The 20,701-nt window shown below is 37.9% G+C and overlaps 1 protein-coding gene across 10 annotated transcripts in view; it reads left to right on the forward strand.

Annotated features, from left to right (window-relative positions):
• LOC110837546 (limbic system-associated membrane protein) overlaps positions 1 to 20,701 on the forward strand; it is a 421,660-nt gene that overhangs the window by 372,290 nt on the left and 28,669 nt on the right. For all 10 annotated transcript variants that reach the window (XM_022079800.2, XM_087343651.1, XM_022079782.2 and 7 more), the window contains one exon: positions 15,880 to 16,042. In XM_022079800.2, coding sequence (XP_021935492.2) covers positions 15,880 to 16,042 — 163 coding nt within the window. The remainder of the gene's footprint in view (positions 1 to 15,879; positions 16,043 to 20,701) is intronic.

Below are 20,701 nucleotides of genomic sequence, written 5' to 3' on the forward strand. Positions count from 1 at the left end.
TAAAATCATATTTGAATGGACGAAATGTTACAGAAGCAAATCAGACTTATGCCACCCTCCTCTTTGCATTTCCATTTGAAGTCTTAAATAGACATGAGCGAAACTACAGGATATGAATGGAAGAACAAGAAATGACACTGAGCAGACCTCACAATTTTAAGTCCTGTAAAGAAATAAATGATAACATAGAATGTGGGGGGACAGCATAATAATCGATTTTACAAATACATGGTATACATATTGAAAACTTACGAAGGTGCTTCTTAACTGAATTCTCTAAAAAGTACTTTAAGTCATCTTAACATTGCCACAAATTTTACATTTATCATTTTTTACTACGTTGATACTCTGTTGGTGAAAGTTGTCCCTGCTTTTGAGATTCGCCTTGCTCAAGAATTCTACTATCGATTGAGGTCGATTCTGCGCCAACTGAAACCAGACAAAACCGCCCCATCTTATGTATTTTAAGATTCATTTTAAAAATATACTTCCATCACGCCTAGGTTTTCCAAATTGTATCTTCCCTTAAAGTTTTCACCCTAGAATGGTGTATTTCTTAATTTTTGTTTCATTTCGCATGCCCCATCTCGTCGTTACGGAATTTGCATTAACGAAAGCGTAGGAATTAGAGTTTCTCTTATTAAGCTCTTCAGTATTTAATTCTATTCCGTCTTGTGTTACTACACCTTCCGTAGATTAAAATATCTTTCTCAGCAATAACTTAGGTAATCTTCTATTAACAGAACCCGAAGGTTCAGCACAATTAATATCACAACTGAGTCAATTCGCAATCAGTTTTTCATACTTACAACTTGTATCCCTAAGATCAGTCTTAATGTTATCCTTTCATCTATTTCTTGATCTTCTCAGTAGGATAAACTGACCACCAGATCTCTGTGCACACCCCTTTTTAAATCACCCACAATAATAAATAATTTACTGAAGGAAAATTGTCAAATGTAAGAACATGGCGTCTGGAACAGATCGTAAAGTGAGTGTCCCATATAATGGTTGGCAGTTGAAGGGCGTTGCATTTGACAGATATGTTTCCATTAACATGATATAATTTTTAAACGCATGAATTACAAAACTGCAACTGAAGTATTCATTTCCTGACAGGCCATCATAGCATGGGATAAAAAATATCAAAATTTCCCATCCTTTCGTATATCTCTGTCGTCCGTGAACGAAGGTTCACTGATCCAACAGTCACCGACAGATCATGGATGGGATTTATATTTCCAAAATTAACGAACATAACAACATAACCGAAATAATATTTATAATCAAATGAACAGCAGATTAGTTTCGGGAAATTATTTCCACAGTTTTACTTACGAGTCGTCATGTTTCTGTCTCCTGTATAAAAGCTTATGGATTAATGAGGCCTTTCAGTATGTACAAATATTTGGTTTCACCTATTGAGTTATGTCGAGTATGAAACTTGGTCTCGCGATATAAGGGAAGAATATAGATTGAAGATGTTTTATATCAAAGAGGCAAGAAACATAATTAGACCTGACAGAGGCCAGTTAAATATTAATGGAGAAAATTGCAATGAGGAGCTTCGTAATTTCAACTCTGCGCTGGTTGTTAACAGAGAAACTCTGTCATGAAAAATTGAAAAATTAATAGTTTGTTATGACGGATTCAAAGTAGGTGATGATTTGTGTACATGCAAGCATACGTAGAAAGAAAATATTTAAATGACTCTCAGAGAAATTTTGCATGAATGTGTGAACTACATTAATCTATCTCCAAAAACAGAACATCAGTCCTTCATATCCATAATTTCGAGTAATTTCGAGTATACAGATGACTGTCTTTTGGGTTGTTGTGCCATGAAGTTTACTTCCTTCTTTCATCATCAAAGTGGCTAGTATTCCTCGTGAGAACCTGAAGTTTCCCAAATGTTTTGATGTATAGTAAAGTTTTAGACTGAGAGATATTAAACAGCCACCCTTTTGAATCTCTGTTGGGTCATCCGCTGCCCTGACAGACTATTTACTAATTTTAGTTAGTCTCCGCACGATAGTCTTCAAATATATCACCAGATCATCAATGCAGCCACATCCTCGCATATTTTACAATGATAATCGTCTTTCTGTAAAGTCGGCAATATAGTCTGAGAAATTAGAACAGGCTCTTTAAATATCCTGTGAAGAACATCTGACCCTTAATTCCTTGCAAATAATTCAGTATAGACACAAGGTTATGTTAATAGAAAAGAAGTACTGATTTCTACGCGTACCCTCGGCTAGAAGGCCAACAAATTCCCACTAATTTAAATGTCGCACATAACCTCAAATTCTCGCATCATCGGCATGTTGGCCCTCATTAGTACAGAATTGGTTGTTGTGGTTATCGCATATTTCCATACAAAATTTCATATTCTAGCCCCAGTTTTCGATTTTTTATCGCCGCCAAACCGAAAGCGTAATAAATACAGAATGTCCATAAATTAGCGGACGATTTAAAGGGAATGTACTTATTTATTTATTTATGAAATGCCAATTGAAAATCTGATGCTAAATACCAACAATTTGCTTCACGTGAAACACGACACTCACATGTAAACTAACGCCACTACCTGAGCCAGCGTACAGAAAATGACTGAAGCGGATTGGTTTGCAAGGGCACGTGACGGTATATGCGCAGAAGCATAAAAAAAATCTCAGGTTCCGTCATCGTCTCGCGCAGAACGTGATAGTAAACCTTGAAAGTACATTGCTGTTGTCAGAAGCTCGGTTCGTGTTCTGAAACCAGAAACAAACAATTTGGCGGCAAGAAATTACAACAGCTGGACACTTTTCCGATACTGGATTGTAACGAGCCTGTTCCTAATGCCTTCACTCTATTCCTGACAGCAGCAGACATTGGAAAAGAGAGTGACAGTTTGCAGAGTGGCTACAAGAAGAAACTTAACTACGCTATTCCGACTGAACTTGTACCTGCCCTAACTACACCCCACGGCGCAATAGCTATCAAGGTTTTCCTTTCCTCAGTTCCAGCCTCGTAAAATTTACGACCTTTGAACAACGCTTCCGTAACCAGGCCATTATTAATGCGATCTCTTAGCAGTGCAATTGTCAGGCCACAAAACGATGATGTTACCTTAAACAAGTGTATCTAAAGGAAAGCTAATCGAAATAAAATTGGATCTTCCCATAATATTATGAAAAGAGTAGATAAGAATACTGTAATCAAGAAAATGCTTTATTTCGTGATTTATCATCATACACCATTGGAACGTATGTCAGTTTATTGCAGGTGCAAATCTTACATCAGGACAATTGCACTTAATTTATTCTTTACGTCATCAAATGTACATTTTTATAATTTAATACACCTGTGTTTCAATACACTGAAGATGGAGTAAGAAGGAGAGAAGAAAAGAGGGTGTAATGACAAACAAAAAATCAAAAGATCTTCTTGTTCTGGGGGATCACAGTCGAGAACAATGAATTGCTTCACTGGAAGTAAATCGGCCGGAGCATGAAGCTGATTACTCACCTCCATCTACGAGTAGTTCCTGTCTTAAGAATCAGTGGATCTCTACCTTCGCTACTATTGTACGGCCCTCTGTTGTGTGGTGCTTCATTAAGGCTTTGACCGGGATGTTAAATCTTATGTGGTACCGCCTGATTCGACTTCTAATGGTTAAGTGAAGTGTTTTCTTCGCGGTACGGTCTGGATTCGTAAATATTATGAAGACGAGCTTCGGCTTCAAAGGGTTAACCAGCTGATTTTCGTAATGGTGAGGTGTAGTGTTTTCTTCGCGGTACGGACTGAATTCATAAATAATATTCAGACGATCTTCGGCTTCAAAGCGTTAAAGGTCCGGATGTAGCTAACTCGCGTTTCTATGCCACTTGAATAATACGACATCTGTAGAAATATCATACAAACAGAAACAATATTTAGCGTAATATAAATTTATAAATAAAAGAATTCATTTTCTTTAATAATGGATATTTGCTTCTGAGTCTCCTTCCTTCCCTTTGTGCCCAGGTCACTCATGCACCTGAAAAATAGTGCGTATGTAGCAACTGAATACATAAAATGTAGAAGGTGCGTGATGAGTGGTTGTGTTTCATTCCGCTAGATGTTGAGTCGACTGTTGATAAAATGGAGCGTTCCGACACAGCCAATCGGGCAATCGGTACTCTACAGTATGGGGCTTATGGACGACGAACTATCTTCCAAGTAAACAATCCTTGACATGTGATAACTAGTTGCTCATGCTAGTCCCTGCGGCCTCATTGAACATCGCTCAGAAATTTGGGTTCACCCCCGTGCGTTAAGCCATCAAACTTCCACGAAGTGACTAATTAATTGCGTGGGTATTACGAACTCTGGGGCGATTTTCGTCTGTTGCAACCACAAACTACGGTAAGCACCACTTCATTCTCAACCTTAAAGTTATTCTGTATGCCTGCACATGCAATAATTAGTATCCTCATCAGTGTAATTATTCGTTATCTCGAGCCTAAAAGATTTGAAATGTTGTCTAGATGCGTAGACATACTTATTTTTATATTAATGTTAAAGCCATTTTGTTAATGAGTTTGTACCACAAGTCCCTTCCTCTTCCCCACTTTAATGACTCGTCTCTTATCATCCTGGTCATATGAAAGTGAGGTAACAGCACGCCTCGACAAGGAATATTTCCAACCACTGCTCCGGTTACCCGGAGCAGTGGTCCGTAACCTCGTTTAGTCCGAGGCTTCGTTGATAACAAGAAGGTCTGAGGCCCTCAACCAAGGAAATGAACTGAAATCTTATGTATCACTTTCAGAATGTAATTACTAATGATAAAATTAGCACTTTTTAACCTTGTTTGTAATGTGGTCTCATCTAATTTCTTTGCGTGTACTGAAATTAGACCTGTTGGATGAGTGTCATCCTATTATGATATTCTCTTATCTTATCTGGCAACGTCATTACTACAGAGGAATTGATATGCATAAAAAATGTTTATAACTGATTTATTTATTATTTATACTTTCGTTCAAGAATTTTACGAGCTAGATTTGCTTACCAATGACATCTTAGATATGTGGGTGAAGAGAGGCAATCTTTGATTTTATATTTTATGGCCAACTTAGGTATTTTTACCTTAAATATTAATTACTGGGACACTGGAAACGACCCGTTCTTCAAGTGCCTGAGCACTGCGGGTCCCAACGTTTCGTTGGCTCGATCTATGGACATTCAGTAGGACTCCTTGGGCGAGGGATCGGCCCGTCGCAAGGCCTCTACCCGTACAGGACAACACAACACAGAAAAACGCGGACAAACATCCATGGCTTGAGTGGGATTCGAACCCACGGTCCCAGCGACCAAGCGGCACAAGGCCCACGCCTCAGACCGCGCGGCCACTGCGGACCCCTAAATATTAATTACTTCAGGCAAACTGTGTGCAAAATACAAAAATTTATTTACGCTATACGTATAGTCAAATAAACCACAAATAAATACCACATTTTTACAATTTTCTTAAACTTTGCGACTCGCAGGACGAAAACCAATAATCTACGTGTTAATTTCCTTCGCCCTTTTCTTTAGAGTTCAGGGATATATATTGTAGCCTTGTTTTCTTGTTTTGTAAATGTTTTATCATGGGCTGTATCCACAAAGTCTCCGTTTAAAATTTGGAGAACTTGACTTAGAAGCTTATGGGATGATAACATTAAAATGAAATTTTAAGGTAGGCTGTGAGTGTGTATTTTACTAATTTGGTCGAGTTAGGTTCTAGTGACAAGCTTTTGTGAACATGTAATGATTTTTCGGATTTTGAATTTCTATATCTTCCCAGGAGATTTTTCTGTAAGGATGGTCTCTATAATTAACTTACCGTGAAATACGAAGAACAAATATTCACAAAAGATTAAGAATTTTATTGTAATTTTTATGATTTCTCTAGCGAACTCTTTCAGGTTTTAAAGAACCTGGAGTCGCAAAAACTTGGACAGTTTTTAAAACTGCTTCATTGTTTCCATCAATTCTCGAATATATTCTTACATAAACGTATTACTTATATTTAAAAGTAAGAACTATTGTTAACAATAATAAATTTATCGTCTTTGGAAATATTCCGTGATATCCTCTTGAAGCAAGAAATACATTTTTGGCAGTCACCTTTGCAGATATCTTAACGTATCGTCGACTTTGTGGTTGGAGGTTAAAGCCTCTCACCGATCGAATCCAGGTTAAGAGCCAGTAATCCATGTGGGATTTGTATCAGTGAGCTACATGGGGCGAGTTTCTTCGGCCTTCCCCAGCAACTTCTCCGTCGTCCACTTACTGCATCAACTCGTTGAACGCTCACAAGGGTCAAAGCAAGGAAGATGAGACAACGGATGAAGGAAACAATACGATAAAGAAAAAGAAGAATAATGATAAGAAAACAAAGAAAGTTCTGTTTTAGAGTTGAGACAAATATCACTCCATAGAAATGTACTTCTTGAAGACCTTATAATTTCACGTACAACTGACAGTCCTAAAGACTTCGGTCTGAAACGAACACCACGGCCACCAAAGATCACATCGAAGTAATTCTATTTAAAGACATAACTTTCAGCGCAAGTATAGATTCTCCTTTGGGATAAAAAGTTTGCTGTAATACTGCTATAGAAGGTAGTAATCTATAACTACAAAAGTTAATATTATCCTGACAAAAGATAAAATGAAGCAAACGACTACAAAGACAAAACTGTGTCTAGCCAAATAAAACTGACATTGGATAATCCGATGACACAAGAATAAAAATTTTGCTCGATACTACACAAGTAAACCTTAAATTGTCTACAACTGTTTAACCACTACATTTAAAATTAACATTTTTATGTGGCAGTTAGATACGTCGGTCTGACACAATATTTCCGTAATTCCTCACCCTGGTAGATTAGTTAACAGAAAATATTTTTGGTGGCCGCATCCAAATATTGAGAAAAAACTATGGCCTCGTTCATGAACAAAAGTGTCACGTTAGTCTCTAATAACTTAATGTAGATGGGTCAGTAGGTGTTTGAGAACAGAGTGTTGAAAAGGATATTTGGGCCTAGGAGAGAAGATGATGGGACATGGAGAAAACTGCATAATGATGAGCTGAAAAATCTGTACTCCTCCCCCAATATCGTCAGGGTGATTAAGTCAAGAAGAATGGGATGGGCAGGGTATGTGGCATGCATAATGGGGCAAGAGGTGTGCACCGGGTATTGGTTGGGAAGCCTCAGGGGAAGAGACCGCTGGGGAGACCTAGACGTAGATGGGAGGATAATGTCAGGCAGGATCTATGGGAGACAGGAGTTGAAGGAGACTGGATTTTGTTGGCCCAGGTCAAGGTCCGGTGGAGGGCGTTGGTTAATTCGGTGATGAACCTTCGGGTTCGGTAAGCCATCTAGTTAGTTAGATGGGTCAGTTTTTTTCCACTTGTAGTGTTCTGAATTGTGACGCCATAAACGTTGAAACCACCCACAAGACTGCAACGTACATCTTCATCCCACCAAAAACCTCGAATCTCGGTCCAGTCGTTTGAACTTAGAACTGTAATAATAATGGTTGAATAACGGTTACTTGTTAATAACATATGCACATGTGCTGATGATTAGGTTCAGTTTTATTGTGCCTAAATGTTTGTTTCAACATTGCTATTTTCCGACGTTTCTGTCTAGAACGGTGGAATACTGTTCTAGAAGTCAAGTCGTGCTCCTTTTACAATGGAAGAAAGTCTTTCGCTCGTCACTTCAGAGCACTTACTTTTATTGCTTTCCTGTTCGTGTGTTCCCTCAACTAGTTGTCTAGGTACGGTATCTGCAGCAGCCACCTCAGTGCGATTAAGTAGGTGGTCGCCATCGCGAAACTTCGCGGTATGAATGTTTCCTTCACCACATATCATAATCAGGGACGGTGACATAGGGAGAACCTGGAGGCCATTCAATCGGACCTCCTCGCCCAATCCATCTTTCCGGGAAGTTCTTGCCAAGCCAATTGCACACTCGACATGCAAAATGTGGAGGGTACCGTCGTGTTGGAACCATATGCTCTCGCGCACAGTAGAAGCACGTTCTCCAATAAAAGTGGAAGAGTGTCTTCAATGAAATCGGCGTACTGTTTTCCACCGAGACGATGCTACACGTAGTCATGTACAATTCCGACCCAAACCGAATGTCTGCTGTACTGAGGAGAGAGAACCAACATGATTTTCTGTTACCAATACATGGAAGTCGTTCTCATTGTGTGCGTCATTTCTTGTGACGTCGCTAGAGTTGGCTTTTCTTCTTTATATGATTGTCGTATTGACTATTCTCATTTCGATATTGGTCTTCCAATTAGTGACGTCATGGATGGTTACCTGCAAAACGTTTGAACCTTGACGAACATAATTTATGTATTCACCGACGTGAGGATTTAAAGTGTTATAAGGCAATTATATAGCCACGGTGGTCTAGCGGTTAGAACGCTAGCCTTGTAATCCTGGGGTCTCGGGTTCGATTCCCGGCGGTGCCCGAATTTGTAACTTGTGTTGGGCAAGGCCGTGGTCTAGGCAACACGGAGTTTTCCTCCGGGGGCTTCCCCGGTTTCTCCGTGGCATCCCAACTATTACTCCATTCACACACAGAAGAAGGCAATGGCAAACCACTTCTGGATCATCTGCCAAGAACGTATATGAACAGGTCCCAGTCCGAGAAAAGGATGGAAGGATCCTGTTCATATGGACTTGTCGTCAGACAGAACACTAAATAATATAATAATAAGGCAATTATATGGAACCCATGACCTTCTCGACACTAGACTAGGAGGGTAACCAGTAGACCATGGTGTATAACGATAACCCGTACCCCGAAAGCGGAAGGAGGAGAGTGAAATTCTGAGACGACGTATTAAATATACCTCACGTAATGGGCTGTGTGCAATATAACATTGGTATAACGAATCAACCATCGTCACCAACATCATAAGAATTTTATGTTGTTAATACATTTAAATCAATGCTTAATACAGAATCGACTGAACTTAAAATCAGTACTATGATGATTTAATTTTTGTATCAGTTAAATTAATATTTATCATAATGTTTGCAGTTTTAATCGACTAATACTCTAAGACGATTTAATTACAAGTTATATTTTAAATAACACCCCCAACTTGTCGCGATTGTTAAACTGTAGGCTGTAAGTCAAAGTTTCCTCCGCGCGCTCGGTTGTGTCTGATAAAAAAGGCTGCAAAGAAATCTTCAAAGAAACATACATACGCCTATGTTATACATTACCATCTTCAGGTCGGTTTTAATTTAGCAGAGCCATAAATCCCTCTCCCATACAGAGTTAGTCCATAACTGTCGCAATTATCAGACACTATTCAATTAAATTGTTATAAACAGCAAAGTTGATTTCACCACGTGGCACTTATAGATTGATTACATCAAGACGAATGAAGTGGACAGGATATGTAGCACGCACTAACAAATGAAAATACCTTATAAAATCATTAATGAGTTATGCAATGGGAGGCATCACTCTAGAGATCTAACCATAGACAGGTGTAATATTATTTCAACGAACTTGACCTGAAGGATCGAACCCTTTTTGGGATTGGATCATGCAGCTTACTTTTGTAAACACCGTTACGAAACTTTAGGTTAAAGATTATACAAAAAATATAGTTTATTGGCAATCTAAATAACAACATTAGGCTTAATTATAGCAAGAAATTATTTAATTGCTGTTTAAGGCTTTAAATATTAGGATTATATTATAGTTTTGTTCTGTATTCATTCTTTATTTAACTACGCTGTCAAGAGCTCAAATTATATAATATAAAATGATATCTTTTTATTAATAATGAAGTACATAGGATGTGGGAAAAAGCAGTCCTGACCTAATAAAATACTGTCGCGACATTTGCTTTGAGGGACTGAGGAAACTTCCGTTTACAAAGGAGGAGTGTCAACCACTCGATTAGGATGTTCGGCAAATTCAAACAGAACGAAGTGGGTAAATTATTTCAGTACATTTTAATATGCTGTAAAGCGCGTTATTCTGATGAACAATAAGCTCCAGGTTGCACTAGTCTGCTTATCATTAAACTCCTTTCTTCCTTGTCTAAAGACGAACCAGTAATTATTCGTTAGGGAACTTTCGAAGGTAAAGTTTAATGGAAGTGAATGGCTTGGCATCAAAACAGATTTCCCCGTTGAAATTTATCTTGTAATATGTAGACAGAGAATGTGGAGTGGATGTGTATTATTGTAAACTAGAGGGAACACCTTTTATGCGTCCTACCTCAGACAGGGCAAATTATGTGTTGATATACTCAATAAAACTAAATTATATGAAGGGGATTCTTCATTGCACAAAGCTGAATGCAAACTAGTAAATTACAGCTGTAATGCAGATAACTTAACAAACCTGTCACAATCATTTCCTTCGTTGCTCCATTTCCAACAAAGTTTCTCTTGTAAATTCAGACTTGTAGTAACCCAAGCCATAACATAAATTATTTAGTGGTTTCGCCCTCATTATACGCGTCTGTGGGTTAGCGCTTCATGCGTTTGTCTTCCATTACAATTCACACAAAACTTTATACAATTATTTCGTAACCTGCAATTCTTTGTTTACCCACCCACCACCTCCTTAATTTTATCACCTAGTAATGTATAAAGTTTCTCCATCATACCTTCTTTGCTTTATTTTGTGTTCAAATATTCTCCTAAAAGCAATGAGTCAATCCTTGTCCCTACTGGATAGACCCCTACCGCTATAAATGTAGCCCCACAAAGAAATCTGATTCTGACGTATGAAAGTATTGACAGTTCGGCTTTAAGACAGTCAATTGAGCATCGGTATCTACATTCAGTTTCGGTGTTTAAGTTTGTAGACAGACTGTTAGTATCAACTCTCCATTCAGTCACATTATATTGAAGGTATGTACTTAAAATTGCATTATAGGTTGGATTAATTATTAAAATCAATTTTATGTGTTTTTGCTGTTTGTTCATGTTCACGCGGTCGTAACTACACCAGAGTTCGGAAACCCTTTAAAGGAGAAGGATAATTTTTGTAATATTCTTACAAAAATTATCGGAAAACCGCAAAATTTTAATGTTTAAATGAAATGTTTTGTAATATTCTTAGAAGATTACTTATTTTAGAACAGTGGCTCTTTAAGGCTTTTGTAGTATTCTTAGTAAGTGACGTTTAGAAGAGCGTCATTGTATTTTTTCTTGCATTTGATTCTGACAACAACAAAAACATCAACTTCTTCAGTACAAGTTTGTGTATTTTTATTATTTGATTTAATTCATACAGGTTAGTGAATTGCAATACTGTTTAACGCAAGAAGATAGCTGTCTTTTGAGATTTAGCGCCGTTTAGTCTCGTGTAAGTTTACGGACGTTTCAGAAGTGCTTGCTGCCTCCGTCATCAGGACGACGAGGAAGCCGATGATGGAGGTTGCAAGGACCTCTGAACCGATGGTAATATTTCACCAGACTACCTAACACTACAAACCAGAAGTCAATCATATTTATACTCACCTCCCTGACAACCTCAAATCCTACAATTTAAAAGGAATTTTGCATCTAAGATGTAGAAACAATTATATTTCAGTTATGATCGCACAGGCACGAAAAATTCTAAATATTTACGTTTTCCATGGTCATATAACAACTGTAATTAATTTTGTGGTGTCTACATATAGTGAAAGGTAACCATCGCGATGAATTATGATGAGGTGAATAGAATTACCAAATAATAAAGGCTATAATTCTTATAGAAGAAAGGTTAAATATATGCCCACATTATATTATACATTACGTTATGTATGAATTAATTGAAAATGTCTTTAGTAGTAAGACACAGTATGAGAGTCACTAGCATTGCTAAACACACTCATTCGTTCATTTTGACTTTTATTAATGAAGAGTAACCCATAGGCATTTAAAGTCTCATGCGACTCCCGAGCTACCTGTTTTCTGTGCTGCATGTTCAGTAGATGATCGTACTAAAGCCAAGATTAGCTCCCTAGTTCTTAATTTGTTTGAAACGTATCAGAATTCCAAAGAGAGGAGACGCGAAGAATTGAGGACAAACATCAGTTTTGCCTTTAAAACCACGTTCTTTTGTAAAGTGAAAATATTTGACGATTATACAAAAAGTAATATATTTATAATTTAATACTATTATTATTTGTCTTTAACATTATGTTTGCAATTTAATACTGCGTTTCTTTCGCTTTTCGGAATTTTGCATCTAAGATGTAGATTAGGCCTCATACATTCTACAGGACGTTCGAAAAGCCATTGTGCTGTTAACACTGATATGCCAGTATTTCTAGAGCTGCGTAATCACACTGTCAGTCCCAGTGGCAGTGCTTGTGATTGTGCTAGGTTGTACATACTACATAACCACAAACTGCGTCGTGACTTTTCGAAAGCACTGTATGTATAATTGTGAATTTAGATATTTTAAATGAACATAAAAATAAATAAATTGCTAATAATTTAAGAAAGTTGTTAAAACATACTTACGAAATAATTACGTGTATTGTTAACAGATCTTTTCCTACATGCCAGACTTTTCAGAAGCCCAACAATATCCTTTTTATTACTAGCAGAGTGGCTAAAGTTGCAGCAATGAAAATATAGCAGTCGTATGCTTTTTCTCAAACTTGGCTGTACGCCTAATAAAAATTTTATAAAATCTCCAGTTAATTTAAATTCTTGTCAGGAACATTGCGAAAAGTTTATTTGAAAAGTTTCATAATTTAATAAGTCATCTTTATTTCTTTTCGCGTTACTTGTCAAACAGTTCTGAAGTCTACTTTCCTGCTAGTACTAACAAGTACATCAGAACACAAAATCTATCCCAGTCTGCTACGTTCATGCAACTCAGTTTTATGCCGTTGAAAGTCAGAATTAGAGCTGGAGTGTTTCAGTCGATAAACCCTACTGGCTATGGACTGGACGACTGGGATTCGATACCCGGCAAGGAAAAGGGTCATTTTTCTAGTCTGTGCACCAAGACCGGCCTAGAGCTAACATTTCCTCTTACTGAATGTGTTGTACGGATCCCATCCTGGGGGTAAAGAGTCTCTAGGGTGTGACTACTATGACACACACTGGCATACTATAAACTCATTATCATCAATATTTTCAGACCCTGAACGCACTATCTGCAGGGGATATTGAAGAAGACATAGGAAGAAAGGTACAAGAAGGATATAAGGAGAAGATCAATATAATGAATGATGATACTTAGGAGAATGAGGAGGGAAATGGAAAGTAGAGGAAGAAAAGAGATGATATAGACAACGAGAAGATGATAATTATACAAAGTTACTGTTTCCTCTGTCGTCTCGATTTTGTTGCGTATATCAAAACATCGGTCTGCAAAAACTGAGTCATTTCTGGTATATTTGATTTAAACGAGATTACATCCTTTCTCCTTTTGGAATAAGAGTAAGTCTACACCTGAGGTCTAGTTGAAGCAAAATACGATTTATAAATTATCCATTACCTATTCTGAATGCTATAATTTAAACATAGAATTGTTCTTTTGGAAACAGGTTATCAGTGCTGGCTGTCCAATGTTGGTTTGCTTTGACAGAAATCTATGAACACCGGACGTAAACATCGCTGCATTCACTAAAACCATATTGATGCTGTAATTCCATTTTGTATTAAATAATCTCCCTTTTGGTACCAGTTTCAAGCAAACAAGTTAAATTATAAATTTATGAACTCTTCCTCTGAATAAAATGTAATTTATTCTACAATCGCCCTTCCGTTGTGGATATACTGACCACGGTTTTGCTTTGAATCTAATCCTCTTTGTCATGTTTTGTAATCCAGGGCACAAAGTCAAAACCGTGGGAAAACACGACGCTTAATGATGTCAATGAGAGCGATAGTGGATTGTGATTATGTTGCAGAACAAGCCGTTGGCTAATAAACATGATTTATCGGGGACGCGGTCTAAACATTGTTATAGAATTGTTTTCCAAAATGTAAGCATGCTTGTACCCTGCTATTAACTTTTAAATCAATATCATATCTTAGTGAATATAGGAATGAAGTTCCTGGCCATCTTTTATAGTCTGTTTCACAAATACAGTACAATTATTCGTGTTTTTTTCCGTCTAATCACAATTGTATATAAATAAAATTTATACATAAGATATTCAAATATCATTTACATATTTGGTACATCTTTTTACTACATGTTTCGGTTACATTGAACCATCTTCAGGTGTAAAGTAAACTTATAAATACAGTACATCTCAACAGTAATAAGAATGGAACTATGTATTCCTCTGTATTACGTGTTTATATATATATATATATATATATATATTATTTACTTTTGGTCCTTATTAGTGAATTTGCATTGGTCCATAATTTACATGCATGGGTATGTTTTCTAAATTCGAGTCAATTTTTGTAATTCTTTTGTCATATACAGCTTGTGTAATACTTTACTAACAGACAGACATATAATTTTGTAATGTAAAAACAACAGGCATCCTGTTGACAAGCAAGTTGTAAATCGAAAAAAGTATTCCTTTATATTTCATTATAAATTCATATCGGAAATACTTCAAATAAGAATGATACATTTTACAGTGTATGTTACGTACCCACATTATGTAGAGTCATCCGATTATACGAGGTGCGATCGGAAAGTTTCCAGACTGCGCGTATAAAAACCTGTACACTTATCTCAGGTATTAAATTCATCCATCACCCTCGAAGTAGTTCCCCTGGGAGTGAACACAACGATCCCAGCGACGCTGCCAAGCCTGGAAGCATCCCTGGAAATCTTTCTTTGTCTGATGATTTATTGAACCCATTCAAACGAAAATTATGTTAGATTTGACGTTCTCACGGCACTGAACATGTCGATGTTTGTCACTTGGGATGTAATGGAATGTGGACTTATAGTTAGATATCGGCGTTTCGGAAGAACATACTGTTTCCATCTTGGTCTGATGTAAGATAAATACTATACTAAACTACAAGAAATATTTTGAAGATTTCTATCTTCTGGGTTGTTGCGCTGTGTAGTGTGGTCGATGTTAACCAACGTTTCAGAGGTCATACTGCCTCCGTCATCAGGGCGATGATTTAGAAACTATTTATGTAATTTGTAAATTAAGATTAATTTTGATTCTTGGTACAAAATAATGTAATAGCTTACGGAGCGTAAAGCCACTGAAGATGGCGAATATAACGCCGAGATATGTCGGGCTAACTTAGAGAGTATTTCAATTTCTAATATGTAATTGCAACCAATCGGCTAAATTTTGTAAGTACATGGTTCAGAATCGGAATTATAACTATTCTGCATACTTTTTGATGGATACGTTGAGGATAACTAGGAAACACTCGAGACAGGATGTTAGTTCTTGGGTCGTGAATTGAGCCATTTCCGGAATACGAACCAGAGGCGTTAACCCCAGCTCCAAGCGTGTAGTAGATGGAGGAAGACGTTCCAAGAGCAGTACATTACAGACACAATAAAACTGTTTGCTAAAATACATGTTTAGAAAATTTTCCAACATCAAGTCCATTGCTAAACAAGTTTTCCGAACGTTAAACAATCTTTCTTCCAAACCGTTTAATAAACATTTTATTTGAGCATTAAAAAATATTTCAGTTTCTTTGTTTAACAAATAATCGAGGAACTTCACAACTTTCAAGTTGTTGACTCACACTTAATCTGTGCACTGAACTATATTCCAACATGGTCGGTGAGTTACGTAATTGGCTATTTCAGGTTGTTCCCTAAACTCCTGATCCGCGGATTCAACATTTTTTAATTTGGTTCTTCAACACATGATGGTGAAATGCGCAGTGTTTGGATTTTTTTTTTCCAGCTCCAGAGGTAGCGATTATGGATGAGAATAACCACGAGGTATCTGAGAGATACTACAAAGCAGGAAGTGCTGTGGAACTTACGTGCCTCGCGACGCAGGTGGAGGAACCAGGCGACTACGTCACCTGGCGTCACGGTGACACCCCCCTCTCCAAGGGAATAAGGTAAAGTGTATGAAACAAACGACAAATAATAGAACATAGGGTACATAAGAACTTGCATATATGGACTTGGGAGGGAACGCTTTCTTTGTGGAGTTGCATAAACATGCCTGTTACCTCTCGCGATTAAACTGTATCCATGATGACTGAATGACGTGGTGGTACCTGGTGCCTGTTAGGAGGAAAGAGGTTAATTTTTGTGTACAATTTTCCTCTAGTAATATCGTACTTAAGCCTAAATGAGTTTGAAACATTGAAAACATCATTCCTCATATGCCAATTTCCTTACTATACAGACATCCAGTAATTAGAATCTTGTCTTGTTTATATTGTATTTAGGTAAATCTGTGTAGTCTGTAGAAATCTTGTATTAAATTCTTTTGGATTCCATGACGATTTTGTTACTGGACTTAACTCACCGACTGAATGTAGGCCTAAAGTTTTCTTCAATACATAGACCAGACGTCATCCCAGACTTCAATGTCCACATCTTTCATAATTGCAAATGTCGCTGGTTGGAACGAGAACAGGAGAACCTTTTAAAGTCAAAAATTCGCAGGTAAACGGTATTAAGCAGCAGCTAACTGCAGGGGGAAATTAATTCCTTGCCGTGATGTGTCTAAAACAGAGCTTCTGTTCAGCCATTCATTGTAATCATACAAAGAGAAACGTGAAGAGGAATCTCAAAGAAGGTTTTAATTAATTAAATACTGCAGCCCTTACAATTGAAGCTTTGTTTGAATAGTCCTGTCATTCTGAAAATTGTACATATGCAAAATTACTTATAATCACCGCTACAAATTAAATAATTAAAACCTTAAAATTTAAACTATAATATTGCATCTTTGGATTGGAAAGCTGGTTGTATTCCTGTCTGTCTATCTATCTGTTATCAATTCATCTATCTACAGCAAGGTTTATAGGACGTAACCTGTGGCCTTGAATTGCTCAGTACTCACTTGAGTGTATAAGAACTCGTGGACAAATCTCACGTCCCACCGAAATACTCGCAACTCTGAAGATGGCTGCCCTCTGGGTTATTGCGCTGTGTAGTTTTGTAGAAGTCCACCTACTTTTAAGATGTGCTTGCTGCCTCCATCAAGGTGATGAAAACACTGGTAACAAACCAAACTCAGCCGTCTTCGTACTCGCGACCATGTGAAATAGAAATCTTACTTGTAGCTTTTCTATCATTCTGCATTCCTAAGAACAGGAGTGAACTAAACTTAAGTATACTGAAAAACCTGAGCTAAACTGAACTAAGCTTGAGCTAAGAGAGCAAAGCTTGCGTAAGGATTGAGCGGACCTTCTTTCAAGTTTCAACCAAACTTTACTTACCACAATAAAACACAACTTAGCCTAACCAAACCTACCATAACCTGATCCAGCCTAACCATGTGAACTGAATTAAACTGAAATAAGCTGAGTTAAACTGAGCTAAGCTCAGATGAGGCAAGCTTTGGCTAAACTTGACACAACACAACACAAGTTTACCTAACGTAATGTAACATGATATAAATTCACTTAAATTGAAACCAACTAAACTGTCCTAAACTGAGCTGAGGTAAGGTGAGCCAAGCTTTAGATAAATTCCAGACAAATTTGAATTAAACCTGAGAGAAGTCTGGGCCACACCTTGCGCCAAGCTTAGCTCAGCTTAGTTTAAGACAACAAAGCAACACATTATTACGAAGCCTAACTTAACGTCAAATCATATGAACGAAAATAAACTGATTTAAACTTTGCTAAGCTCTATACACACAAATGTACACATACTTTATTTCCTTCCCTCTTTCCTGTAAATCTGTTTTAGGCCTTTGAAAATCCATGACTCTGGTTTGCAAATCACACAGAATAAATTCATTCTTGAAACTTGGGATTAATCGTAATTTAATTAGCTAAATGAACGTTGTGCCTGGTAAAACCTGTAAAGCATTACGAGCAGCTGTATGGGTCACAGGCCGAGAAACCACAAACCTGAAGATAACACCTAAGTTACATTTTGTTAGTACACGTGTGAAATACGTTCATATCTCAAAGCTCTACACCACGTAAAGGGCCCCGGGTGAGGCTGGTTGTGTACCAGCGCCGGTCTCGACATAGTAAATAAAACACGGGTCCTTTGTCCCATAGCCTCTTTCTTTACTGAATAGTCTTCCCGAAATCTTTTACTACGTAAACGAACCTTGTAGAGTAAATTCCATTTTGATAAGCTTCTTGTCACTCAGATAATCTTCCTGTCTTTCGTGGACACCGACAGTCCATTACCGTGTTTACAACAGTCCGCTATTTTGGCATATCCTCGCCACTTCCCCATGCGCCCATAGACCCACAGCACCTCCGTTGATCTGAAGGCATTGAAATATCTGGTGAGAACTACGAATTTTGGAGCTAATCATTCTCTTGCGTCCAAACAATTTACTCAGCACTTTGTTCACCCACGTTTAATCAATAATGATCTTCTTCTGTTTTTCTGCACCATGTAGACTCATCGGTAGATGCCAGCTTTTTGGAGAAACCGATAGTCCTCATTTTCAGTGTTGAAGCCCTAAAAATGGCATCTACCAACAAGTCTACATGGCACCAAAACCGAGAAGAACTTTATCATCCTCATCGCCGTGAATTCCAAAATCACACACGTTTAATTAATGTTCTTAACATAGAGTGGGAGACCACATTTCACACTCGGGATTTCTACATCCTTGGACTTTGTCCATCGTCTGGTTTAAAAAAAACACAACGTTTCGGAAGCTGGAACTGCTTCCGTCCACAGGTTAAAAAGGGGGAGTGGAGTACCTACTCAGATTGGTCCGACTGAAAGGGCTAGCCTCAATCACTGGACGGAGGATGGAAGCAGATCCAGCTTCCGAAACGTCGTGTTTTTTTTTAAACCAGACGATGGACAAAGTTCAAGAATTTAGTAATCCAGATTGTAACATACCATGATCAGTACTATTTAAAACTGACACATTTCACACACGTTACATTAAAGTGTGGTAATTTTTTAATATTATCACTGTTAGGAGGTCGGAAGACATACTTTTCTGTACTGTACACAGTTAATATTCATAGAATTAATATTCTTTTTAAATTATTCCTAAATATTATATTTTAATTTTCTGTACTTTCGAAGGGTTTAGGCCCATTTGCCATTCGTATTAAATTATTTTTTCTGCATTCTGGTGATGATACGCCAACCCGCTCTTACTTCTCAGCATTTACGGGTACCTAATGGAATTTTTGTGTTTTTCTTTATAGTATTGATGTCTCGAACTGTAGACCTGTTTGTGCTTTGAATGTTGATGTGAGATGCATCGAAGAGAAGGCAGTTTCTCCACTGTGATAAAAGGAGATTTATGCATTAGTCATCAGGTCTACCACAAATCTCGTTTAGGGATGTTGGCAGGCTTGTTTCTAGCGGATGGCGCACCACAACAGCTAATGATTTTTACTTTTATCGTTCCCAACGGCGTACTTTTTCCAATTCCCAGGAGAACTGTCCGGCACTGTGGTCTCGTGATGGAAACTTCTCCACGACACGAGGAGACCAACTCACTCCACTCACAGACTAACAATGGAATCATTTCTACGCTTAGCAGATGTAGAAACACGATTCTATAATCCTTCCTGATCCGCACATTGGGACTTTTGCTTTAAACCCTGCATTTGAGCCGGAGTGGTAAACATTATCCGAAAATAAATATTTGTACAGGAAGCTTTTTAGAGTGGACTTAGGCGAATAATTCCGCTGTTTCCTCGTCATGTCGGGCTGACCCATAAATCTAAGGTCACTTCACGAAACTTGGTACAGAATTATTGAAAGGTCACAAAACTAGATGGCTTACCGACACCGAAGGTTCATCACCGAATTAACCAAAGCCCTCCACCGGACCCTGTCCTGGGCCAACAAAATCCAGTCTCCTTCAACTCCTGTCTCCCATAGATCCTGCCTGACATTATCCTCCCGTCTACGTCTAGGTCTCCCCAGTGGTCTCTTCCCCTCAGGCTTCCCAACCAATACCCGGTGCACACCTCTTGTCCCATTCATGCGCGCTACATGCCCCGCCAATCTCATTCTTCTCGACTTAATCACCCTGACAATACTGGGAAGGTCACAAAACATATACTAAAACACTTTTTGGTTGCATTTCAGTACAATTCAAATGGATTAATAACACACTAATATCGCTGTTATAATACAAGAGATCACGTAGGCCACGTCATGTTTCAACCCGTTCGCACCAGTCCGTCGGCTGTCTTTTCAACAGTCCAAGTGCAAGGATGCCTCTTTCACGGGTGCAACTAGTCGTGGTCGAACACTACCTGGCATCTCGTTCTTGTTTACCGGAATGAGTTTAAGGATACATATCTCGATTCTCTTGTGCCACACTAATCGACTATATCTCGTTAGGTAAACCGTTTCCAGTCACTGCATGAAGTCTTCGTCTTGTTGAATCAAACATAGGAAAAATGTGAATGCGTGCATTGCTGAACGTGGTGGACACTTCCAAAACTTTTTTTTTTGTGCAATTAATCTTTGACAAACAGAACACGTAACAGTGAATGGGTTTATTTTCGACATTTAATAGTGGCATTAAACAGTAATTCTGTAACCATGACAACATGACTAACCATATAAATGATGCAACCGTTAATTACATT

Source organism: Zootermopsis nevadensis, unplaced genomic scaffold (genome assembly GCF_977971745.1).
Source record: "Zootermopsis nevadensis isolate Lab colony 2312 unplaced genomic scaffold, Znev_1.0 Znev_ptg000006l, whole genome shotgun sequence".
In the NCBI taxonomy this organism is placed as follows: Eukaryota; Metazoa; Arthropoda; class Insecta; order Blattodea; family Termopsidae; genus Zootermopsis; species Zootermopsis nevadensis.